The 19,776-nt window shown below is 42.4% G+C and overlaps 1 protein-coding gene across 2 annotated transcripts in view; it reads left to right on the top strand.

Annotated features, from left to right (window-relative positions):
- The window catches only part of STAG1 (STAG1 cohesin complex component), a 331,398-nt gene that overhangs the window by 165,360 nt on the left and 146,262 nt on the right, over window positions 1-19,776 (top strand). For both annotated transcript variants that reach the window (XM_063915509.1, XM_063915510.1), the window contains exons 2-7: window positions 8,764-8,887; window positions 8,979-9,108; window positions 12,458-12,616; window positions 13,356-13,452; window positions 14,438-14,514; window positions 14,885-15,089. In XM_063915509.1, coding sequence (XP_063771579.1) covers window positions 8,859-8,887; window positions 8,979-9,108; window positions 12,458-12,616; window positions 13,356-13,452; window positions 14,438-14,514; window positions 14,885-15,089 — 697 coding nt within the window. In that variant the 5' untranslated portion in view covers window positions 8,764-8,858. The remainder of the gene's footprint in view (window positions 1-8,763; window positions 8,888-8,978; window positions 9,109-12,457; window positions 12,617-13,355; window positions 13,453-14,437; window positions 14,515-14,884; window positions 15,090-19,776) is intronic.

Below are 19,776 nucleotides of genomic sequence, written 5' to 3' on the forward strand. Positions count from 1 at the left end.
TTTTAATTATTCACCAAAATAAAAATCATATTTTGATTTGAAAGCACAGGGGGGTAAAAACAAGAACATGCAAAGAAGTGTATTCAGGCAGCTAGAAAGAGGAAGGAGGTAAAACTGTCAGAGGCAAGCTCAAACATCCAAGTGAAGACTTCAAAGGAAATAAACTATTGACCCTCTAACGTCAACTGACTCATGAATTTTCATTACTCAAGTGAAGCTGTGACACTGAGGGAGGAAGCAGTTAGCAATGGGCGGCCAACGGAGTGATTTGATGCTTCGTACGGCGAATCTCAATGTGCGAAAAAGTCCATGGTTTGGGCACTGTAACCAGGACTATAGACTGTTTTAGCGGGGTCAGTATGATTTACCTACAATCAAAATCCTGGCGGTCAATATACTGACATTTAAAATGTCGACAGGTCAAAAAGTAAACAAGGTTGTTTTTTTTAATTGTGCGTATGTCAACATAGAAACCGTATGAGTGTACGCCGTCCCCTCCCATGGCTCACTGTGCTCCCCATGCTTCGGGCACTACTATATTCCACTTCCACTGAGATGGTGAAGTATGAACAAGTCCGTTTCAATGAAAAAAAATCATTAAAAAACGGACTATCTTTTTTTGGGGGTTTTTTTGGGATCTGTCGATATTTTAAATATCGGTATTTTGACCTTGTCGGTATATTGACCATCGGTCAATGGTTGTCAATATTTTGACAGTCGGGATTTTGATTGTAGGTGAATTGACTGCATCCCGTTTTAGCCACTATATGCAGCTAAACCCAGTGCTTTTGTTAACAAGTGCGATAATTAATTGGCATCTAAAACAATACAACTGCTTTGTTAGGCTCTCATTACCGGTCGCTGTACTCAAGACAGCTGAATTCTCCCTCCCTGAGAATTTCAGCGAGAACTGTAATGAAAGTAATATAAATGGAGGCAAACATGTTCAAAACTTTATTAATTACGGTTATTGTAGAATATGAGGAAAAGTTTATCCAGCAACAGTGAATGATAAATAACATTGTGAAGGAACAACTATACGCTCCAAGTATAACTGGTTCAAGAGTATATGAAGTATGCAGTGTTGCAGAAATATTTGAATATAGGTAAAAATATGCTTAATAGCATTTAAACATCAAATTATATTTTTCTTCAATTTTATTTATCTACAGTCCGTGTAGTATCTTGCGCTTTGATATAACATATCCTCTATGTAAGCTGACCTGATGCATTTGTTAATGTAAGCTACAGTGTGCATTTGCTGGCTGTGTGTTCAAACACTGGTAATTTCTCCTGTTTTTATCTTTAAAACCACAGTTTCTTCAAAAAGTAGATCTATAAATGATGAATTTCGGTTGTATCTGCTACATGCACCATCATCTTAAGCAAGAGAACTTCCGTAACTGTTCTTCCACTGGACGATTTTAGCTTTAGTGTTTCTGTAGCAAGGGATTTGTTCATTTTTATCCTCATTGGATTTCACTGTAATTTCTTGGCACACCCTTTCTTTCTTAGAAAGCTGCTTTTCCTAACAATTCTGGCCATATTCCACTGTTTATCCAACTGTTTCTGTGGTCTACCTAACATATCCCACCCTGTCAGAGATGCATTTTCTCATTGGAGTAAAGTCAGACTTTCTAAAATCCAATGTTTTTGTTTTGGCATTCTCCTGTATAGTATACACCGACCGTTATCACAAGAGCCCAAGGGGGGCAGATGCAGTTAGTTGTGTCATGCACGGAAATAAGCAGTAACGCAGCCTCGTGGCCGCTCGCTGGCCTGTCAGTCTCTGAATAGCTGTGGACACAGATTTTAGCCATGTTTAGATTCCAGTCCACGTCACACATCATTTGCCATAATTATCTTTTCAATTTATGGTATTGTCCTGGTGTTCTATACATTGTTTTGAAATCTCTCCTAGTTTCTAGAGCCAGCCACACAGATGCAATGGTTTTATGTAGTGCCCTGTATAAGAGTCACCCTTATCTCACTCCTTACATGTAAAGTAACACCACCTTCCTGCTTATCCCTACGCTATAGGGCAGAGCTGGCCAAACCAGTCCTCGAGATCTACCAATGGTTCACATTTTCCAGACCACCTAGCTGGTGCACAGGTGTAGTCATTACTGATTAAGATGTGCTGCATTCATTCCTAACTGAAAAGTCTACAGATCTCCAGGAGGCCTGGAAAACATGAACTGTTGGTAGCTCTCGAGGACCGGTTTGGCCAGCCCTGCTATAGGGGGGTATTAAGCATAACCTTGTCCATTCATGGTGGTGGATGTGTTGTGATTTGCTTATGGCTTTAAGGTATAACATAAAGTAATTTGAGGAAGCTTATTACCCAAGCTGCGACCATTTAAACACTCGACACTTTACATTGTACCATTTTTCTCAACCTGACAGTTTATCGTTACTCACAGCTTTGAAGAGGTCTGAGGACCTGCCAATATTTTGACTCTGATTCTATAATCTATACCATGTGCCTCCAATCTCGCTGAGCAGTAGCCCCTGGCAGGGGGCCATCAGTGATGATGAATAAGCTTTCCAGAAAGCTGACATTGCCTTTAAAATATTACCAAACTCTAAGGAGAGTGTTAATAACTATCTAAATCTGAAGATAATCAATATGGCTGAAGACGGCTTTACAGAGGATTAGCTGTTTTCTAAACAAAAAAGTGTTAAGCTGTGTACACACGGTCAGATTTTTTCTTTCGATTTTGACTATATGGTCAAAATAGCAAGAAAAGTTAGTTCAGATTGCAAGGTGAAAGTCACCTTACAATCCCGATGCAATACCGATGCGCTGTCCCGCAAGGTCGGTATCCCAGCCTAGATAGACTGTGTATGCAAGTCAATTTTGACTATCTAGTATAAAAGTACAGTCATCTAGGCTAGTGATACTGACCTAGTCCCTATCGCGCTTAGCCGAAATCTCGTCGTGTGTACACTCCTTAACACATTTTATTCTAAAATAAATAAATAGAAGCATAAGACCAGCAAAACGTGACACTTATAATGGTTATAGAAAGGGTACTTGCTCAGTTCTTAATGCCTGACATAATTGTAGAATGAAGGAAAGAGGTTATACACTGACATTGTAAGATCGCATCCTTTTCTTGCTACTTCACACAGTCTAACAAACTATTCCACTTCTTTTGACAACTAAAAAAACTTGATCATAAATGAATGTTATAAAGGAAGATCTGCTGGGGCTTGTCTGCGATCCACAGATCCTACAGTGATCCAAACTACTCATCTGGGTGGTCTCGGAGCAGTGATTATAGTTAAGGGGATGACTTATAGGCCCTACACACTGGGCGATATCACTCAAAGATATGAACAATCTCGTTCATTAGTGAACGAGATACTGTTCATATCTTTGAGTGTGGAGGCACCAGCGATGCGCGGCCCCGCGCTCGTTCATCGCTGGTGCCGCGTCGGCTGTGCATGCAGGCCAATATGGACGATCTCGTCCATATTTGCCTGCACTGCTATGGAGCCGGGTGACGGGGGGAGCGAAGAAAACAGTGTTTTATTCACTGTTGATTTGGCAATGTAATGTATCCATAATGAGGTCAGAAATATATCGTACAAATTAGTGTAGCTTTAGGTGACTACTGTTTCCACTGCTTTCTGTAGAGGAATGGGAAGTAGTTTGTAGTCTTCCTCCTATGATGCTGGTGTCATGATGTGCTGCAGTGGTAGTTTCCCTAGGCCTGAGGTTCCTAAATGTGGTCCTCAAGGCACCCCAACGCTCCTGGTTTTAAATGTATCCATGCTTGGCCACAGGTAACTTAATTAGCACCTTAGTCCATTTGATTTAACCATCTGTGCTGAGCCATGGATATACCTAAAACCTGGACTGTTGGGGTGCCTTGAGGACCGCGTTTGGGAACCCCTGCCCTAGGCTAAAGGTATCTGGGTTGCCTTGCTGACCTTGAGCCATGGCACAGGCAAAAGGCATGAAATATCCATACATGACGACTGCCCAGTGTCCCTTTATCTACTAGACCCAGCACAATAGGCACCCTTCCTGCTGGAATGCATAACATGGGAAGAAGTGGAGCACATAATCAAAATACCTGCTAAAATTACGTACTGCTTTGATATATAAAGAGCCTGGTGGAAATTAGATTTTTTTCACAGATATTACAAAACCCTTTACAGAGAATATTTCGGCTCACAATCATTCCCTGCCCCAGTGAGTCTTGTCTATAACACAAGGACACACAGGGGGGGAATTCATTTGTTTTTGGTGCCTGGCGATATTCAATTATTTTGCAGATGGGAGCGAGTGCCACGAGCACTGAGATGCATCGGGTTTAGTAGTGTAAAGTGGTTTAATGTCACACATTAATACATACTCTTCATCTTAACTGCGCTATTTAGCCAGTGTTTAGTAGTAGTTGGTGCGGTCCTTGTGAGCATGTACTTTTAAATTGCATGACTTTATATATCATTTTAGAAGATGCGCTGTAGAGTGTAGAAGACTTATTTAATTCTGGTGTCTCTAAGGGGGCAATGCAATTGTTTACCCCCCAGTGGCTGTCACTAGTAGTGGGCTCGATGAGCAGTTTCCATTGTTGCCCCATTGCCCCATTCAGGCTTAGCTGCGGGAGACACATTTCTGCTCGCAGTCTCCTAAGGTGATGAACAGAAATGTGCGTCTGATTTGGGTCATTATATGCCGCTAAACCCGGGCTTTTATGACGCGATAATTAATGGACTCCTGGAACAATTGAATTGCTCCACTGGACGCCTATTAATTATAGCTGTACCAAAACTTTAATCACCCTCTTAGAAATTTTCCTCCTTTTGGGGTTATCATTGTCTGTGAACCCGTATGGATTCTCTGTGCATCTTGCACTTAACTGGTTAATCATCTGCATTAGATTTTTATTAAAAGTAAGGATTTTAGTGACTGAAAGAACTTAACATGCAGCCAATCTCTTTGAACATGATCTTCAGTGTGTGTGAAACATGAAGAGTTCAACCAAGGATTCAGATATGTGTTTTTTTTTATGTAACAGAGTAAACTTAAATGAATGTGTGATACTTAGCCACCTAGTGGCAGTGACTAAAACATTGTTCCAAATTAACTGTTTCATTGTCTCATTTTTCGTATTCTCAGTTTTTGTTTCCCCCCTAGATTATCCGCATTGGTCATGAACGTCATTCTAATATTCTTCAAGAATATAGCTGTGCTGTTGATACATAATGATTTCCAAATATCGAACTGTGTGTTGGGAAATCACACTACTGAAACAGCTTCCACCGATTAACATGGGAACAAGTAATACTACTAATAACTGAGCTAGAATTAATATTTATTATGCTAGGAGACCATATTGAAAACTCCACCGAAATAGTTAGAAAAAAAATAAACCTAATTAGAAAGAGTAATGAAATATGTAATTACTGCAGTATATAGAGTACTTGCCTATGGTGGTTCTGCTAGTTGGACACTCACAGCTCCACACTAAGCACGCTTCATACACATGACATCATCTGGGTAACACGTGAATTAATGCTCTTGTGCACATGTGAGCACATGATGCACCCAGGCAGCATACAAATGATTACGAAGGCAGTTTTTGTTCCTCATTAGTTATTGCTTAGTTCTCCTTTCACACATTCTCTCCAAAAGCATGATGTAAAAATGTTTGTTTCACAGTACATAGCTCACTGTGCATGCTATCCAATATTAATGCTCCAGCAGCAAGACAATGGTACTCCATGCTACCAATTTTCCCAGGCTCTTTGGGATTCTTAAACACAGAACTGCCAAATAATTACCATTTGCCACTTTTATATTTCAGTAGAGGAGTAGGGTTGTTTTGAAGAGACAGGCTATTCAAGAGATTACACCAGGTCATTGGACTTTATACATATTCCACACATTGCTTTCCCCCTGTAATTCAGATTTTCCCCTGTAATTGTGCCGACTGTAAGTAGTGTTACCTACTGAGGCTTGGGCTACAGTAGGCAGCAATGCATCTTGCCCTATTCTTACAAGGCGGCTCTATCCACTTGTCCAGAACCATTGCTGGCTACGAGTTTTGCTGTCCTGTACCTTGGCCGTCAGATGTAGTCTAAATTTTGTAGATTTTGTGTAAGCACATATACATTAACGCAGTAGTTCCCAAACTTTGAGTCCTGACAACCAGATGGGATGCCGGCTGTCAGTATACATATATCCTATCTGTCAGAATCCCTTGTGGCTCAAAGTGCTCTCACCATTCTTCAGGTCTGGTGGCGTGGACCCACCAACAGAGTAGGTATACCGGGCAGCGTTCAGGATTTTTGTCTGTTGGTATATCACCAGCTGTTGGGATTTGGGCGCTGCATTTTAACTGCATCCACCCTAGAGTATCAGAATTTTTTCATGGCACTCCTAGGCCAAAAGTGTCTTATTGAGAAAATTTATATATATATATATATATATATATATATATATATATATATATATATATATATATATATATACAAACTGTTAGTCCCGGCACTCCCTGCTCATGTGGATGACTGGCTGCGGTGCCCTCCCAGGTAAGATAAATGCAATCTCCCAGTATGCAGTAAGAGTAACAATGAGCGGCACTCAGCAGACTTGTAGTAGAGAAAATGCAGTTAGTTTAATCCGACATGTTTCGGGGACAACCCCGTCCTCAGGGCCTAACCAGACCTGGTTAGGCCCTGAGGACGGGGTTGTCCCCGAAACATGTCGGATTAAACTAACTGCATTTTCTCTACTACAAGTCTGCTGAGTGCCGCTAATTGTTACTCTTACTATATATATATATATATATATATATGTGTGTATGTATGTGTAAATTTGTGTTTTTGTCGTCCTTCAGATATGTAGTGAGGGACAGGATTCACTCCATCTTGTCCACATATTTTAGATTGCAAGCTACAAGCCCTGGTTTTGTCTATTACATTGACCATAATTAATTTGAATTGGTCCTGGACCACTAACCCCAGGGTGCCTAGGAACACAGTTTGAGAACCACTGCATAAACGTAACACCTTACATGTTTGACATAAACTAAATTATGATTTTAAAATGTTTAAATAAAAAAATCTACCAATCTATTAAAATGACAGTGTGGTTCTTTCGTTAGTTAAAAGTTTTTGTGATAGGATAATCTAGGTGTACTAGTGCTATGAAATGTACCAGATATCTCTGCCCTGTTTAAAAACCACTTAACTGACGATTTTTCCCTTCAAAAGTGTTAACATTGTTTATTAAAATGTATTTTATATAATAAAGTTGAAAAAGTATTTTTTTTAAATATTTAAACATTATATTATGCACATCTGCAGAACGTATCTCCTCGTCAAAAACGGGGGGCAGGGTGGGACGGCGCAGTTGCATGAAATCTGACCATGCCAGTTAAGTGGTTAAAGAATCCCCCAGCATGCTGTGAGGTCCATGAATGAATATTTAATGATTACTGGGAACATCTACATACATTAACCTTAAGGTGCATACATGCTGGGTGATGATGTGAATATTGCTGGCAGGAAAATAGCTTAGTGCATACACGCTGAGCGATTTTTATTTTTATTTCCTCCTGGCCCAGGGATGTTCACGGGGGTGAACCACTTCCCACAGTAGACTGTGGAAAGTGGTTCACTTGGCTGGTAAAACAGCCCAATGGACAGCGGTGGCCAGCGATGATGCGGGAGTGCGCATCAGTGCTCATCGCCTGGCAATACACACTGACCGAGTTTGAGCTCAAAGTAGCTCAAAACGCCAAAAGTGAGCTTACTTTGAGTTCAAAATCGGGTAGTATGTATGGGCCTTACGTTAAAGCACTTGCACCGTTCTCATTGCACACTGTGAGCTATATAAGACTAGTTCCATATGGGTAAATATTGCGCACCCGGTGCAGATTCTTACTGACAGACTGCCATGACTCTCTTGCAATGACTGAAAAATAGAATTTGACTGCAGATAAGAAACACTTGCCCCATCTAGTCTGCCCTTTTTTCTTTTCCTTTTTTTTTTAACCATATTTTTAGCTCAATCCATATTTGATCCTTATTTCTTTGTAATGATATCCTTATGTCTATCCCATGCATGTTTAAATTGCCCTACTGTCTGTCTACTGAGTAGGCAAATTGACAAAACATTTGCAGAACTAGAGACTGAGAAATAGAATAAAAAATGTAATAAAGTTATAGTATAAAGCATTGTATAAATGATGTATACTGGCCTGGTGACACATCCTCTCTAAATAGTAGCTAGTATTTTCACTTTACCTAGTACAGAAAATGAATATCTATTGTCCAAAGAACTGCAACAATATCAAGATTGAAATTCTTTTGTAGTGAATGAGTTACATTTTTGCATTGATAAATACAACATCAATAGTGGAACAGTGCCCCCATTGGTAACTTTTAACCAAGGCATCTATTTATACCAGACTCCTTGTTTTAGTTCAGATAAAATAGCTCCACAAATTACAGCTGTAAAAAGTTATGATTTAGCATAATGTCCCTTTAAGGGGGGATTTCAATGAATTTACCACGGCTAATTGTCCTCCCCCCCCCCCCCCCCCCTTAAGAGCTTCAAAAAGACCAATATTTCTTTTTATGACCTGATGAGTTCTATCTTATTGTGTAAAGAAATAGAAAATGATTAAAGCCTATGAAGAAGTAAACTTGGTAACTTGTACTTTTGATTTTACAGTTGTCCTTTTTAATTGTTTTGTCCTTTTTGGTTGTTTAAATAGATTTTTCCTCTTTTATTCATAGATTCACGTCTCTGCAAATTTGAATAACTGAACCTACAGGAAACTCTTAATTACCATTATAGTGGAGGAAAAGCTCTACGCAAGAGGCCCGCAAACATGATCACCTCTGAGCTGTCGGTCTTGCAGTGAGTACATAATGGCACCTGCGCAGTTTGAATGACCTTAATGTTATGGAACGCAGTTGGTGAAGTGGGTTTCTTATTAATACTTTTTTAGGGACTCCACAAATGAGAGCGCAACAGTACACACAGACATGTCTGCAGTTGCTAGTGAAATAAGCTCAGACATTGTGGAGGATATAGAGGTCAAGGGGAAGAGGAAAAGAGGACGCCCAGGAAGGCCACCAGTGAGTAACCATTAAGAAATAAGTCAAGATTCCTATTGCAGGGCTTTCCCTTGCTTCTGTTATGTCTCTAACTTCGCTTGCAATCTGCCACTTGCTGTCTTTGACGCTGTCCCATATTAAAATGATTTAATGATATTACATAGAAAGGAGCAGTTTAGTATTGGTACGGGAAGGTATTTATATGGGATTTAATGGGGAATGTTGGGCAGTCTAAAACCACACATTTGGCTCACAGAGCTTGAAATGATGTCTAAAATATGTCTGTCATATATCCATCAGTGTTTAGATTTCCTTCCTGTATAACTCTGATTAACCGCAGTTTGCTTAGTCTTAATTAAAATGCAAAATTGTGAAAGAAAAACACCTGTGTGCAACTGCCATATTATAGAATGGTTTGTTTGGCAACCATGATGGACTCGTACCGTTAACCAGTGCATACATGTGTTTTTTTCACACAGGGATTGTATCCAGTGGGTCAGCGTCCCAAACATTTTTTTTTTTTTTAAGGTACATACACACGGTGCGGTGTAACCCTGTGATTTAGACTATATAGCCAAAATCGTAGGGAAAGTTCGTGCAAATCGCACTGTGTGTACACAGCTGGAGATACCGATGTTCGGTCCTGTGGGGTCGGTATCGCAAGAAAAAATAGACTGTGCATGCAAGTCAATCTTGTCTATATTGTGTACAATCTAGTACAAAGTATAGTCAAAATTGGCAGACAGTCAAAATTGCAAGTACAGATAGTCAAAATCGGTGCCTCTGGGGGAGTTCAAGAAAAAATCGGGCATAGTCAATATCTCACCTTACTCTTTGCAGTCTATTCTAACAGGTCAAGGCACAGAATCCCAGCAGTATAATGTAGCAGCTAAAAGTACTATTTGTTTGTAGAACTAAATGGTAAAATATAGAACACTGATAACATTTCTCCCTACCTCCAACCCCACTTAAAAAAGAAAAAAAAAATTGTCTATTTACTGTTTTACCGATGCATTAAATATTTTGATAACCTGCCATAAAATCAGATGTTTGTATTAGTTATTTGTAAAAGTCCCATTCAAAATCTGTTTTCGTCAATAAACTGCCCAGGTTAGGAGACTTAGGGGTACATTTACTAAGCAGTGATAAGAGCGGAGAAGTGAGCCAGTGGAGAAGTTACCCCATCAACCAATCAGCAGCTCTGTATAACTTTCTAGTATGCAAATTATAGATGCTACTTCAGTGCTGATTGGTTGCCATGGGCAACTTCTCCACTGGCTCACTTCTCCGCTCTTATCACTGCTTAGTAAATGTGTCCCTTAAAGCTAATTAGCTAGAACAGTGCTTCTCAAATTCCATCGTTGGGGCACACTCAAGGTGCCCACAAAGGGAGCAATGTGTCCTCCAGCCAGTGAGGCAAGTGCACACACACTTGCCTATGTCAACAGAGGGAGGGGGGGAGCGGATTCATCCTTCATTCGCCAGCATGGCAGCGTTCTCCTCAGATCCTTCTGCATGTTGAAGAGATCCGAGGAGAACACCGACCGTTTTTAAACGGTCATTCCGATCGGTCGAAAACGTCCACATAGTTTAAAAAAAATAAATAATCTGTCCTTGTGTGGGCACCTTTACAGTGTGTGCACAATAGGCGATATTGTATCGGCCTGATAGTATGCAATATTATTCACCTCATCTAGTGTGTGCGCACTATATCGTGTATGAGGCGCTATTTCGCATGTTGCATACGGCATCGCCCATCTGACCTACATGCAGGTTAGACAGGCGATGTTGCTGACATTGGCAAGTGTGTATACACTTGCCGATGCTGGGTCCCGTCTCTAGCAATGTCTCATCATGCGCACATCATCCTAGTGTGTACATAGCCCCACAGTGCATGTTTTCCAGATCTCTTTGTTGGAGCACAGGTGTGCTCTTAACGGACTGACACATTTTAAAAGAACTACAGGTGATTGGAATTCACTCATTCTATGAGAAATCCTGAAAAATATGCTGGTTAGTGTGTCCCAAGGACTAGATTTGAGAATCACCAGGATAGAGTTTACTAGCTGTGAATCAGACCAGCAGGGTACTGTACTTAAAGTGCATGTAGTTCTTTGACCTCTATTCTCTTTATATGTCCTTTTCCAGATAGCTCATCAGCTCTTTTGTCCTCCAATATCTTCTCTATGTTGTTGACACTCAGATCTACCTCTCCTCTACTGACCTTTCCCCTCTCTTTATTTGTATCTCCAGCTGTATGTCTATTTACTCCTACATGTTCCAGAGCTTTCTCAAAACTACCATGTCGGAGAATGCACGGATAGTTTTCCCACCCTCCCTATAGCCTCATCTCCAATTTCATTAGCTATTGACAGCGTCACCATCTCTTCTAGCCCACAAGTGCACTGTTTTGGAGTTATTGACTCCTCCCTTTCCTTTAAACTACACATTCATTGCTTTATGCAGTGTTATCGTTTCCATTTCGGAAATATCTCCAGGATCAGACACTTTCTCACCCTAGTGGCAGCTAAAGCCCTCATCCACTCACAGGTCATCTCAAGACCAGACTACTGTAAACTCCCCTCATCTGGCCTCCCTCACTCCGACCTCTCTCCAATTCCAATCTAACCTCATGCTGCTGCTGGGCTCATCTTCCTCTCCAAAGTATGCTATTTGCTTTCCCTCTCCCCCTAAGAACCCATTCCAAACTCCTCATGCTCACTTAAAATACCCTCACCCATATCCTTTCTTATTTTCCATATCTGACCTCTTCTCCCTACATACTCCCGCCTACACACTTCTCAACACAGATGAATGCCGCTTCTCCTCCCACTGCAACCTCCCAAAATTTTGTCTGTGCTGCTCCCCACCACTGGAACACTTTCCCTCTCCTTAGACTCGCCTCTCTACAAAGCTTCAAACAGGCTCTCAAGACCCACTTTATCAAAGCCTTCTAGCTCTCATTTAACCCACTGCTCCATGCTCCTTACTCATTGTCTTCCTCCTCTGTGTCACTACCATCTGTCTGCCACTCCCCTTTAGCATGGCCGTCTTCCATCCTGTACTTTTCCTTTCTTCACTTATACCATTATCTCCTCCCCACTGTTAAGAGCACACAACCTGTGGGTTCAGCCAGCGCTGCTTATAAGCCTTGATGTCCATGTTCTTCAGACTGTGTGTTTTTTTCCCCTCTTGTTTTGATCATATTATTTCTGTTTATGTATTTTATAAGGCGCTGCAGATCCCTTGTGGTGCCATAAAAAATAAAGTATAGATCATCCCAAGCTGCTCAGGTGCTTTAGCATACAACTTTTAAAGTTTGGGTCATTAGGGATCTTTATCATCTGTGTAATTGTTCCTTTTAATGCAGTCTGCCATAAAGAAGCCACGGAAAACACCTGGTGAACGGAGCCGGGGAGAACCTGGAGCTAGAGGACGAGGGAGAGCTAATGGACATCCCCAGCTGAATGGCGAGGGTGATCCAGTCACCTTGTTTGAAGTTGTGAAGATGGGAAAGAGTGCCATGCAGGTATCCAGCTCCTCCACGCTGTGTCTCCTACTCTCCATGCCTGATCTCACTCTGCAGGGCTTATGTGTTCTGTTATAATATACTGTTACTATTTACACTGAGTTTTCTTGTGTCTGGGATTTTGCTTCATTACTTAAGGACCTGGTTCACACCCAGAGTGTCACTTAAACATATGTCATGGGACTTAAGTGTAAACAGTGTTGTAATATACAATTAAAGGAGTGACTGAATTCCGTTTGTTTTACTTGTAGCCCATACTGTTATATTACATTTCTTTTTCTGTTGCTCGATTTCACTATCCCAAAGCAGCAAGGTAGGTGCGGTATGTGGCTGAAGATTAGGTTCCATTGTCCTGAGGCTATATTTAGCTATATTCTAATTCCTGTAGTTACATTATCAGTTGCATATTGTTACTGGACGAGGACCTTTGCAGCTCTTCAGAGTGTGAGGACCCTTTATAATGTGTGACCATAGCCACACACACACCTTTCTGATACGTACAAGTCCCTGAAAATCTCTGCTTTCCCCTGTTCCTGTATATCTCAATGTCTTCCCTTCTGGTTTCCCAGGATTTTTTTCCCTTATACCCCAGTAGCAGTACGGTGTTAGGAGAGTCTTCCTAATCAGGTGACAATCAGTCAGTTTTGATAGAATAACAATCGTGGGTGTTGTTACAATTGGATATGAATATACTCGGAGCATGCATATTTGTGACACTCATTCTGTGTTTCTCTTGTAGTCTGTTGTCGATGATTGGATCGAGTCCTACAAACAAGATCGAGACATTGCTCTTCTAGACTTAATAAACTTCTTCATCCAGTGTTCTGGATGTAAAGGTGGGTGCTTTGTCTGTGGGTGTTTGATCTCCCTGTGGCTCCAGCCACCCATACACAGCTGTAAACAAGCCTTGTAGAGAGGTGGTCGTCTGCTAGATAATTGTAAGACTGTTGTAAAGCGGAGGCTGCTAATAGATGTGGTATAAAAATAAAATCCATCATAATTAGGGGACTGATGTTGCTTGAAGAACCTACCCTAATCATTGTTAAAGTGTTCTATTTGATCACATCCTGGCACTGACATTTTATGGAATTGCTGGAAAGTAAAAAATTGTTTTAGCTACATGTATGTAAGATCACTAGTTCTTCACACACACACTCTTACCCACTCACTCACTCTCTGTCTCTCACACTCACTTTCTACAAAGTAATGATCCGGCACTCTGTGTAATTTAACCCATGAACATTTCCTGCTTGGGTGCCTCTTCCTGGTGATGGCACACCCCTAGAGTTTGCATGGATAGGAATGGCACTCCAAGACTTGCAATAAGTGAAGAATCTGGTGTTTTAATTCAACGTTTTCGGGGTCTCCCCCTTCATGATGACGCACAGTGAGAAAGTAAACAATAAATACTTAGTGTGTGATATACCCGCCCTCAGCCAGTCCAGCCAGCCGGCGTCCTGAGCACCACTTCCTGTAGTGGCCATGATGTCATACATACATATATACATACATACATACATACATACATACATACATACATACATACATACATACATACATACATACATACATACATACATATGTTTGTGAAGGTGTTGGGGGTATGTATATATGTGTATTTTTAGAATATCTGTATTTAGTGTGTTACTGACCCTAAAGATTTGTATTTCCCTCCTGCCTTTGTCGTGACTCTTGTAAAGGAGAGTATTATGCACTTCTAACATTGGGACAAACTTTTATTTTTTATATATCTGTAAACTATTTTTAGGTCTTGTCTTTTTTATTGTAATTGCTTAAAGTTTTAAATGTTTTACTGTGCAGGTACTGTAAGAATTGAGATGTTCCGCAATATGCAGAATGCAGAAATTATCAGAAAAATGACTGAGGAGTTTGATGAGGTAAATGTGAGGTTGGGGAGCTTCAAGGCTAAAACGGATATTATGTATTTATTTACTAATCCTTTTGTTACCTAGCGCACACATTATGCAGCACTTCATAGAATGTGTCACTCATTCACTATAGTCCCTGCCCATGTGGCGCTTAATAGATGTTCTCATTCACCTGCATACACACTGGGATTACTATTGCCAGAAACTAACTAACCAGACACCCACACAGACAGTGGGAGAATACACAAACACCACACAGTGCTGTAGTTAACAAAGTATTTAGAACACTTAATGTGATTTGAGTGCAGACACTGTCCATTCAAAATGTCGTTTTGTGTTTGTAAATGCTTTATTGTCAGTGATTCTTTCCTTCCTTCAGGATAGTGGCGACTACCCTCTAACAATGCCTGGTCCTCACTGGAAGAAGTTTCGCAGCAACTTCTGTGAGTTTATTGGTGTACTGATCCGGCAGTGCCAATACAGTATCATTTATGATGAATACATGATGGACACAGTCATCTCCCTGCTCACCGGTCTCTCAGACTCCCAGGTCCGAGCGTTCAGGCACACGAGCACACTGGCGGGTAAATCCTTTTACTTTGGAATGTTAATATATTTTCATTACTGTACCTTTAGTCTTCTAACTTTTTTTTTTTCTCTAACGTCCTAAGTGGATGCTGGGACTCCGTAAGGACCATGGGGAATAGCGGCTCCGCAGGAGACAGGGCACAAAATAAAAGCTTGAGATATCAGGTGGTGTGCACTGGCTCCTCCCCCTATGACCCTCCTCCAAGCCAGTTAGATTTTTGTGCCCGGCCGAGAAGGGTGCAAACTAGGTAGCTCTCCAGAGCTGCTTAGAATAAAAGTTTAGTTAGGTTTTTTTATTTTCAGTGAGTCCTGCTGGCAACAGGCTCACTGCATCGTGGGACTAAGGGGAGAAGAAGCGAACTCACCTGCGTGCAGAGTGGATTGGGCTTCTTAGGCTACTGGACGTTAGCTCCAGAGGGACGATCACAGGTTCAGCCTGGATGGGTCACCGGAGCCGCGCCGCCGTCCCCCTTACAGAGCCAGAAGAGACTAAGGTCCGGTGAAAGCGGCGGCAGAAGACATCCTGTCTTCAAGACTAAGGTAGCGCACAGCACCGCAGCTGTGCGCCATTGCTCTCAGCACACTTCACACTCCGGTCACTGAGGGTGCAGGGCGCTGGGGGGGAGCGCCCTGAGACGCAATATAACACACATATACCTTAGCTGGCAAAAGGAATACATCACATATAGCTCCAGGGCTATATGGATGTAATTTTTCCCCTGCCATTTTACACAAAAAAGCGGGAGTTAAGGACGTCGTGAAGGGGCGGGGCCTATCTCCTCAGCACACTGGCGCCATTATTCCCTCACAGCTCCGCTGGAAGGACGGCTCCCTGATTCTCCCCTGCAGTACTGCATCTGATTCAGGGTAAAAAAGAGAAGGGGGGGCATTTTGGCAGCAAATAACTAGATTAACAGCAGCTATAAGGGATTAACACTTATATAAGGTTATCCCTGTATATATATAGCGCTGGGTGTGTGCTGGCAGACTCTCCCTCTGTCTCTCCAAAGGGCTAAGTAGGGTCCTGTCCTCTATCAGAGCATTCCCGGTGTGTGTGCTGTGTGTCGGTACGCGTGTGTCGACATGTATGAGGAGGAAAATGAGGTGGAGGCGGAGCAGTTGCCTGTGTTAGTGATGTCACCCCCTAGGGAGTCGACACCTGACTGGATGATTGTGTTTAAGCAATTAAGTGATAATGTCAGCAATTTACAAAAAACTGTTGACGACATGAGAAAGCCGGCAAATCAATTAGTGCCTGTTCAGGCGTCTCAGACACCCTCAGGGGCCCTAAAACGGCCGCTACCTCAGTGGGTCGACACGGATCCAGATACAGATACTGAATCTAGTGTCGACGGTGACGAGACAAACGTAATGTCCAGTAGGGCCACACGTTACATGATCACGGCAATGAAAGAGGCATTGAACCTTTCTGACACTACAAATACCTCAAAGGCGGGTATTATGTGGGGTGTGAAAAAACTGCCAATAGTTTTTCCTGAGTCTGAGGAAATAAATGAGGTGTGTGATAAAGCGTGGGTTTCCCCCGATAAAAAACAGCTAATTTCTAATAAGTTATTAGCACTATACCCTTTCCCGCCAGAGGTTAGGGCACGGTGGGAAACACCCCCTAGGGTAGATAAGGCGCTCACACGTTTATCTAAACAAGTAGCGTTACCGTCCCCTGATACGGCCACCCTCAAAGAACCAGCTGATAGGAGGCTGGAAAATATCCTGAAAAGTATATACACACATACTGGTGTTATACTGCGACCAGCAATCGCATCAGCCTGGATGTGCAGTGCTGGAGTCGCATGGGCGGATTCCCTGACTGAGAATATTGATACCCTGGATAGGGACAATATTCTGTTAACTATAGAACATTTAAAGGATGCATTGCTATATATGCGTGATGCGCAGAGGGATATTTGTACCCTGGCATCAAGAGTAAGCGCAATGTCCATCTCTGCCAGAAGAGCATTATGGACCAGACAGTGGTCAGGGGACGCAGATTCCAAACGGCACATGGAAGTATTGCCGTATAAGGGGGAGGAGTTATTTGGGGCTGGTCTAACAGACCTGGTGGCCACGGCAACGGCTGGAAAATCCACCTTTTTACCCCAGGTTACTTCACATCAACAGAAAAAGACAGTCTTTTCAAACTCAGTCCTTTCGTTCCCATAAGTACAAGCGAGCAAAAGGTCACTCTTTTCTGCCCAAGGGCAGAGGAAGAGGAAAAAGGCAGCACCATGCAGCCGCTTCCCAGGAGCAGAAGCCCTCCCCTGCTTCTGCCAAGTCTTCAGCATGACGCTGGGGCTTTACAAGCAGACTCAGACACGGTGGGGGCCCGTCTCAAGAATTTCAACGCGCAGTGGGCTCACTCGCAAGTGGATCCCTGGATTCTACAGGTAGTATCACAGGGGTACAAACTGGAATTCGAGGCGTTTCCTCCTCATCGGTTCCTGAAGTCTGCTTTACCAAAGTCTCCCTCCGACAGGGAGGCAGTTCTGGAAGCCATTCACAAGCTGTACTCCCAGCAGGTGATCATCAAGGTACCCCTCTTACAACAGGGGAAGGGGTATTATTCCACACTATTTGTGGTACCGAAGCCGGACGGCTCGGTGAGACCAATATTAAATCTAAAATCTTTGAACACTTACATAAAAAGGTTCAAATTCAAGATGGAGTCACTCAGAGCGGTGATAGCGAACCTGGAAGAGGGGGACTATATGGTGTCGCTGGACATCAAGGATGCTTATCTCCACGTCCCAATATATCCTTCTCACCAAGGGTACCTCAGGTTTGTAGTACAAAACTGTCATTATCAGTTTCAGACGCTGCCGTTTGGATTGTCCACGGCGCCTCGGGTCTTTACCAAGGTAATGGCCGAAATGATGATTCTTCTACGAAGAAAAGGCATCTTAATTATCCCTTACTTGGACGATCTCCTGATAAGGGCAAGAACCAAGGAACAGTTAGAAGTCGGAGTGGCACTATCTCAGGTAGTGCTAAGTCAGCACGGATGGATTCTAAATATTCCAAAATCGCAGCTGATTCCAACGACACGTCTACTGTTCTTAGGAATGATTCTGGACACAGTCCAGAAGAAGGTGTTTCTCCCGGAGGAGAAGGCCAGGGAGTTATCCGAGCTAGTCAGGAACCTTGAGCCTTGAAAATATATGTTTCCAGGACGTCTGGAGTCAGGAAAACTGACTCGCTGTTTATCCTGTATGCACCCAACAAGCTGGGTGCTCCTGCTTCAAAGCAGACGATTGCTCGTTGGATTTGTAGTACAATTCAGCTTGCACATTCCGTGGCAGGATTGCCACAGCCAAAATCAGTAAAAGCCCATTCCACAAGGAAAGTGGGCTCATCTTGGGCGGCTGCCCGAGGGGTCTCGGCTTTACAACTTTGCCGAGCAGCTACTTGGTCAGGGGCAAACACGTTTGCTAAATTCTACAAATTTGATACCCTGGCTGAGGAGGACCTGGAGTTCTCTCATTCGGTGCTGCAGAGTCATCCGCACTCTCCCGCCCGTTTGGGAGCTTTGGTATAATCCCCATGGTCCTTACGGAGTCCCAGCATCCACTTAGGACGTTAGAGAAAATAAGATTTTACTTACCGATAAATCTATTTCTCGTAGTCCGTAGTGGATGCTGGGCGCCCATCCCTAGTGCGGATTGTCTGCAATACTTGTATATAGTTATTGTTACAAAAAATTCGGGTTATTATTGTTGAGCCATCTTTTCAGAGGCTCCTTTAAATTTATCATACTGTTAACTGGGTTCAGATCACGAGTTGTACGGTGTGATTGGTGTGGCTGGTATGAGTCTTACCCGGGATTCAATATCCTTCCTTATTATGTACGCTCGTCCGGGCACAGTATCCTAACTGGCTTGGAGGAGGGTCATAGGGGGAGGAGCCAGTGCACACCACCTGATATCTCAAGCTTTTATTTTGTGCCCTGTCTCCTGCGGAGCCGCTATTCCCCATGGTCCTTACGGAGTCCCAGCATCCACTACGGACTACGAGAAATAGATTTATCGGTAAGTAAAATCTTATTTTTCTTTACGTCTAATTATAAAGAATTCCAGTGTGACCCATTCATGTCGGCTGCTTTTATTTCTAGATTTGATACAGTAGAGTGGTTAGATGACTGTTCTGCAGCTTAACCACTTGCAGACTGATGATCAACCTCATTCTCTGCCTGCCGTTTTACACACACTCTGCCCCTTTGCAAGTGGTTAAGGTTTATCATAGTTTATTTTTATTACTTTTTTTTTTATTGTTTAACTATAGGACACCTTGTTGGTTAAGAAACAGCCGCTGTGTTGGCTTCTGTCTGAGAATGCTTATAGCAGTCATCATGATCAGCTAGTGCATCCAGCGAATGTGCCAGGAAGAGACTCATTAGGTTCCTGGCACCGGAGTGCAGCACATAACATTCATAGTGATCTAAGTGCCATATCCTTGTGTGAGCATGCCATCCTGCAGTGATGACACTAGGTCCTCATAGCAGAGGGCATTCTTCCTCCAGGAGAGGCCCCTCAGGTCTTTCTGTACTGCCACTGTTGGCTCCATGTAACTTGGATCTAATAGAAGTAGCCCTATCAATAATTGCTCAGATATAAATGTATAATGTGGGCACAAAGAAAAGACAAATCAAGGGTTCCCAGATTTAAATAT

This window comes from Pseudophryne corroboree, chromosome 4 (genome assembly GCF_028390025.1).
Source record: "Pseudophryne corroboree isolate aPseCor3 chromosome 4, aPseCor3.hap2, whole genome shotgun sequence".
NCBI classification, from domain to species: Eukaryota; Metazoa; Chordata; class Amphibia; order Anura; family Myobatrachidae; genus Pseudophryne; species Pseudophryne corroboree.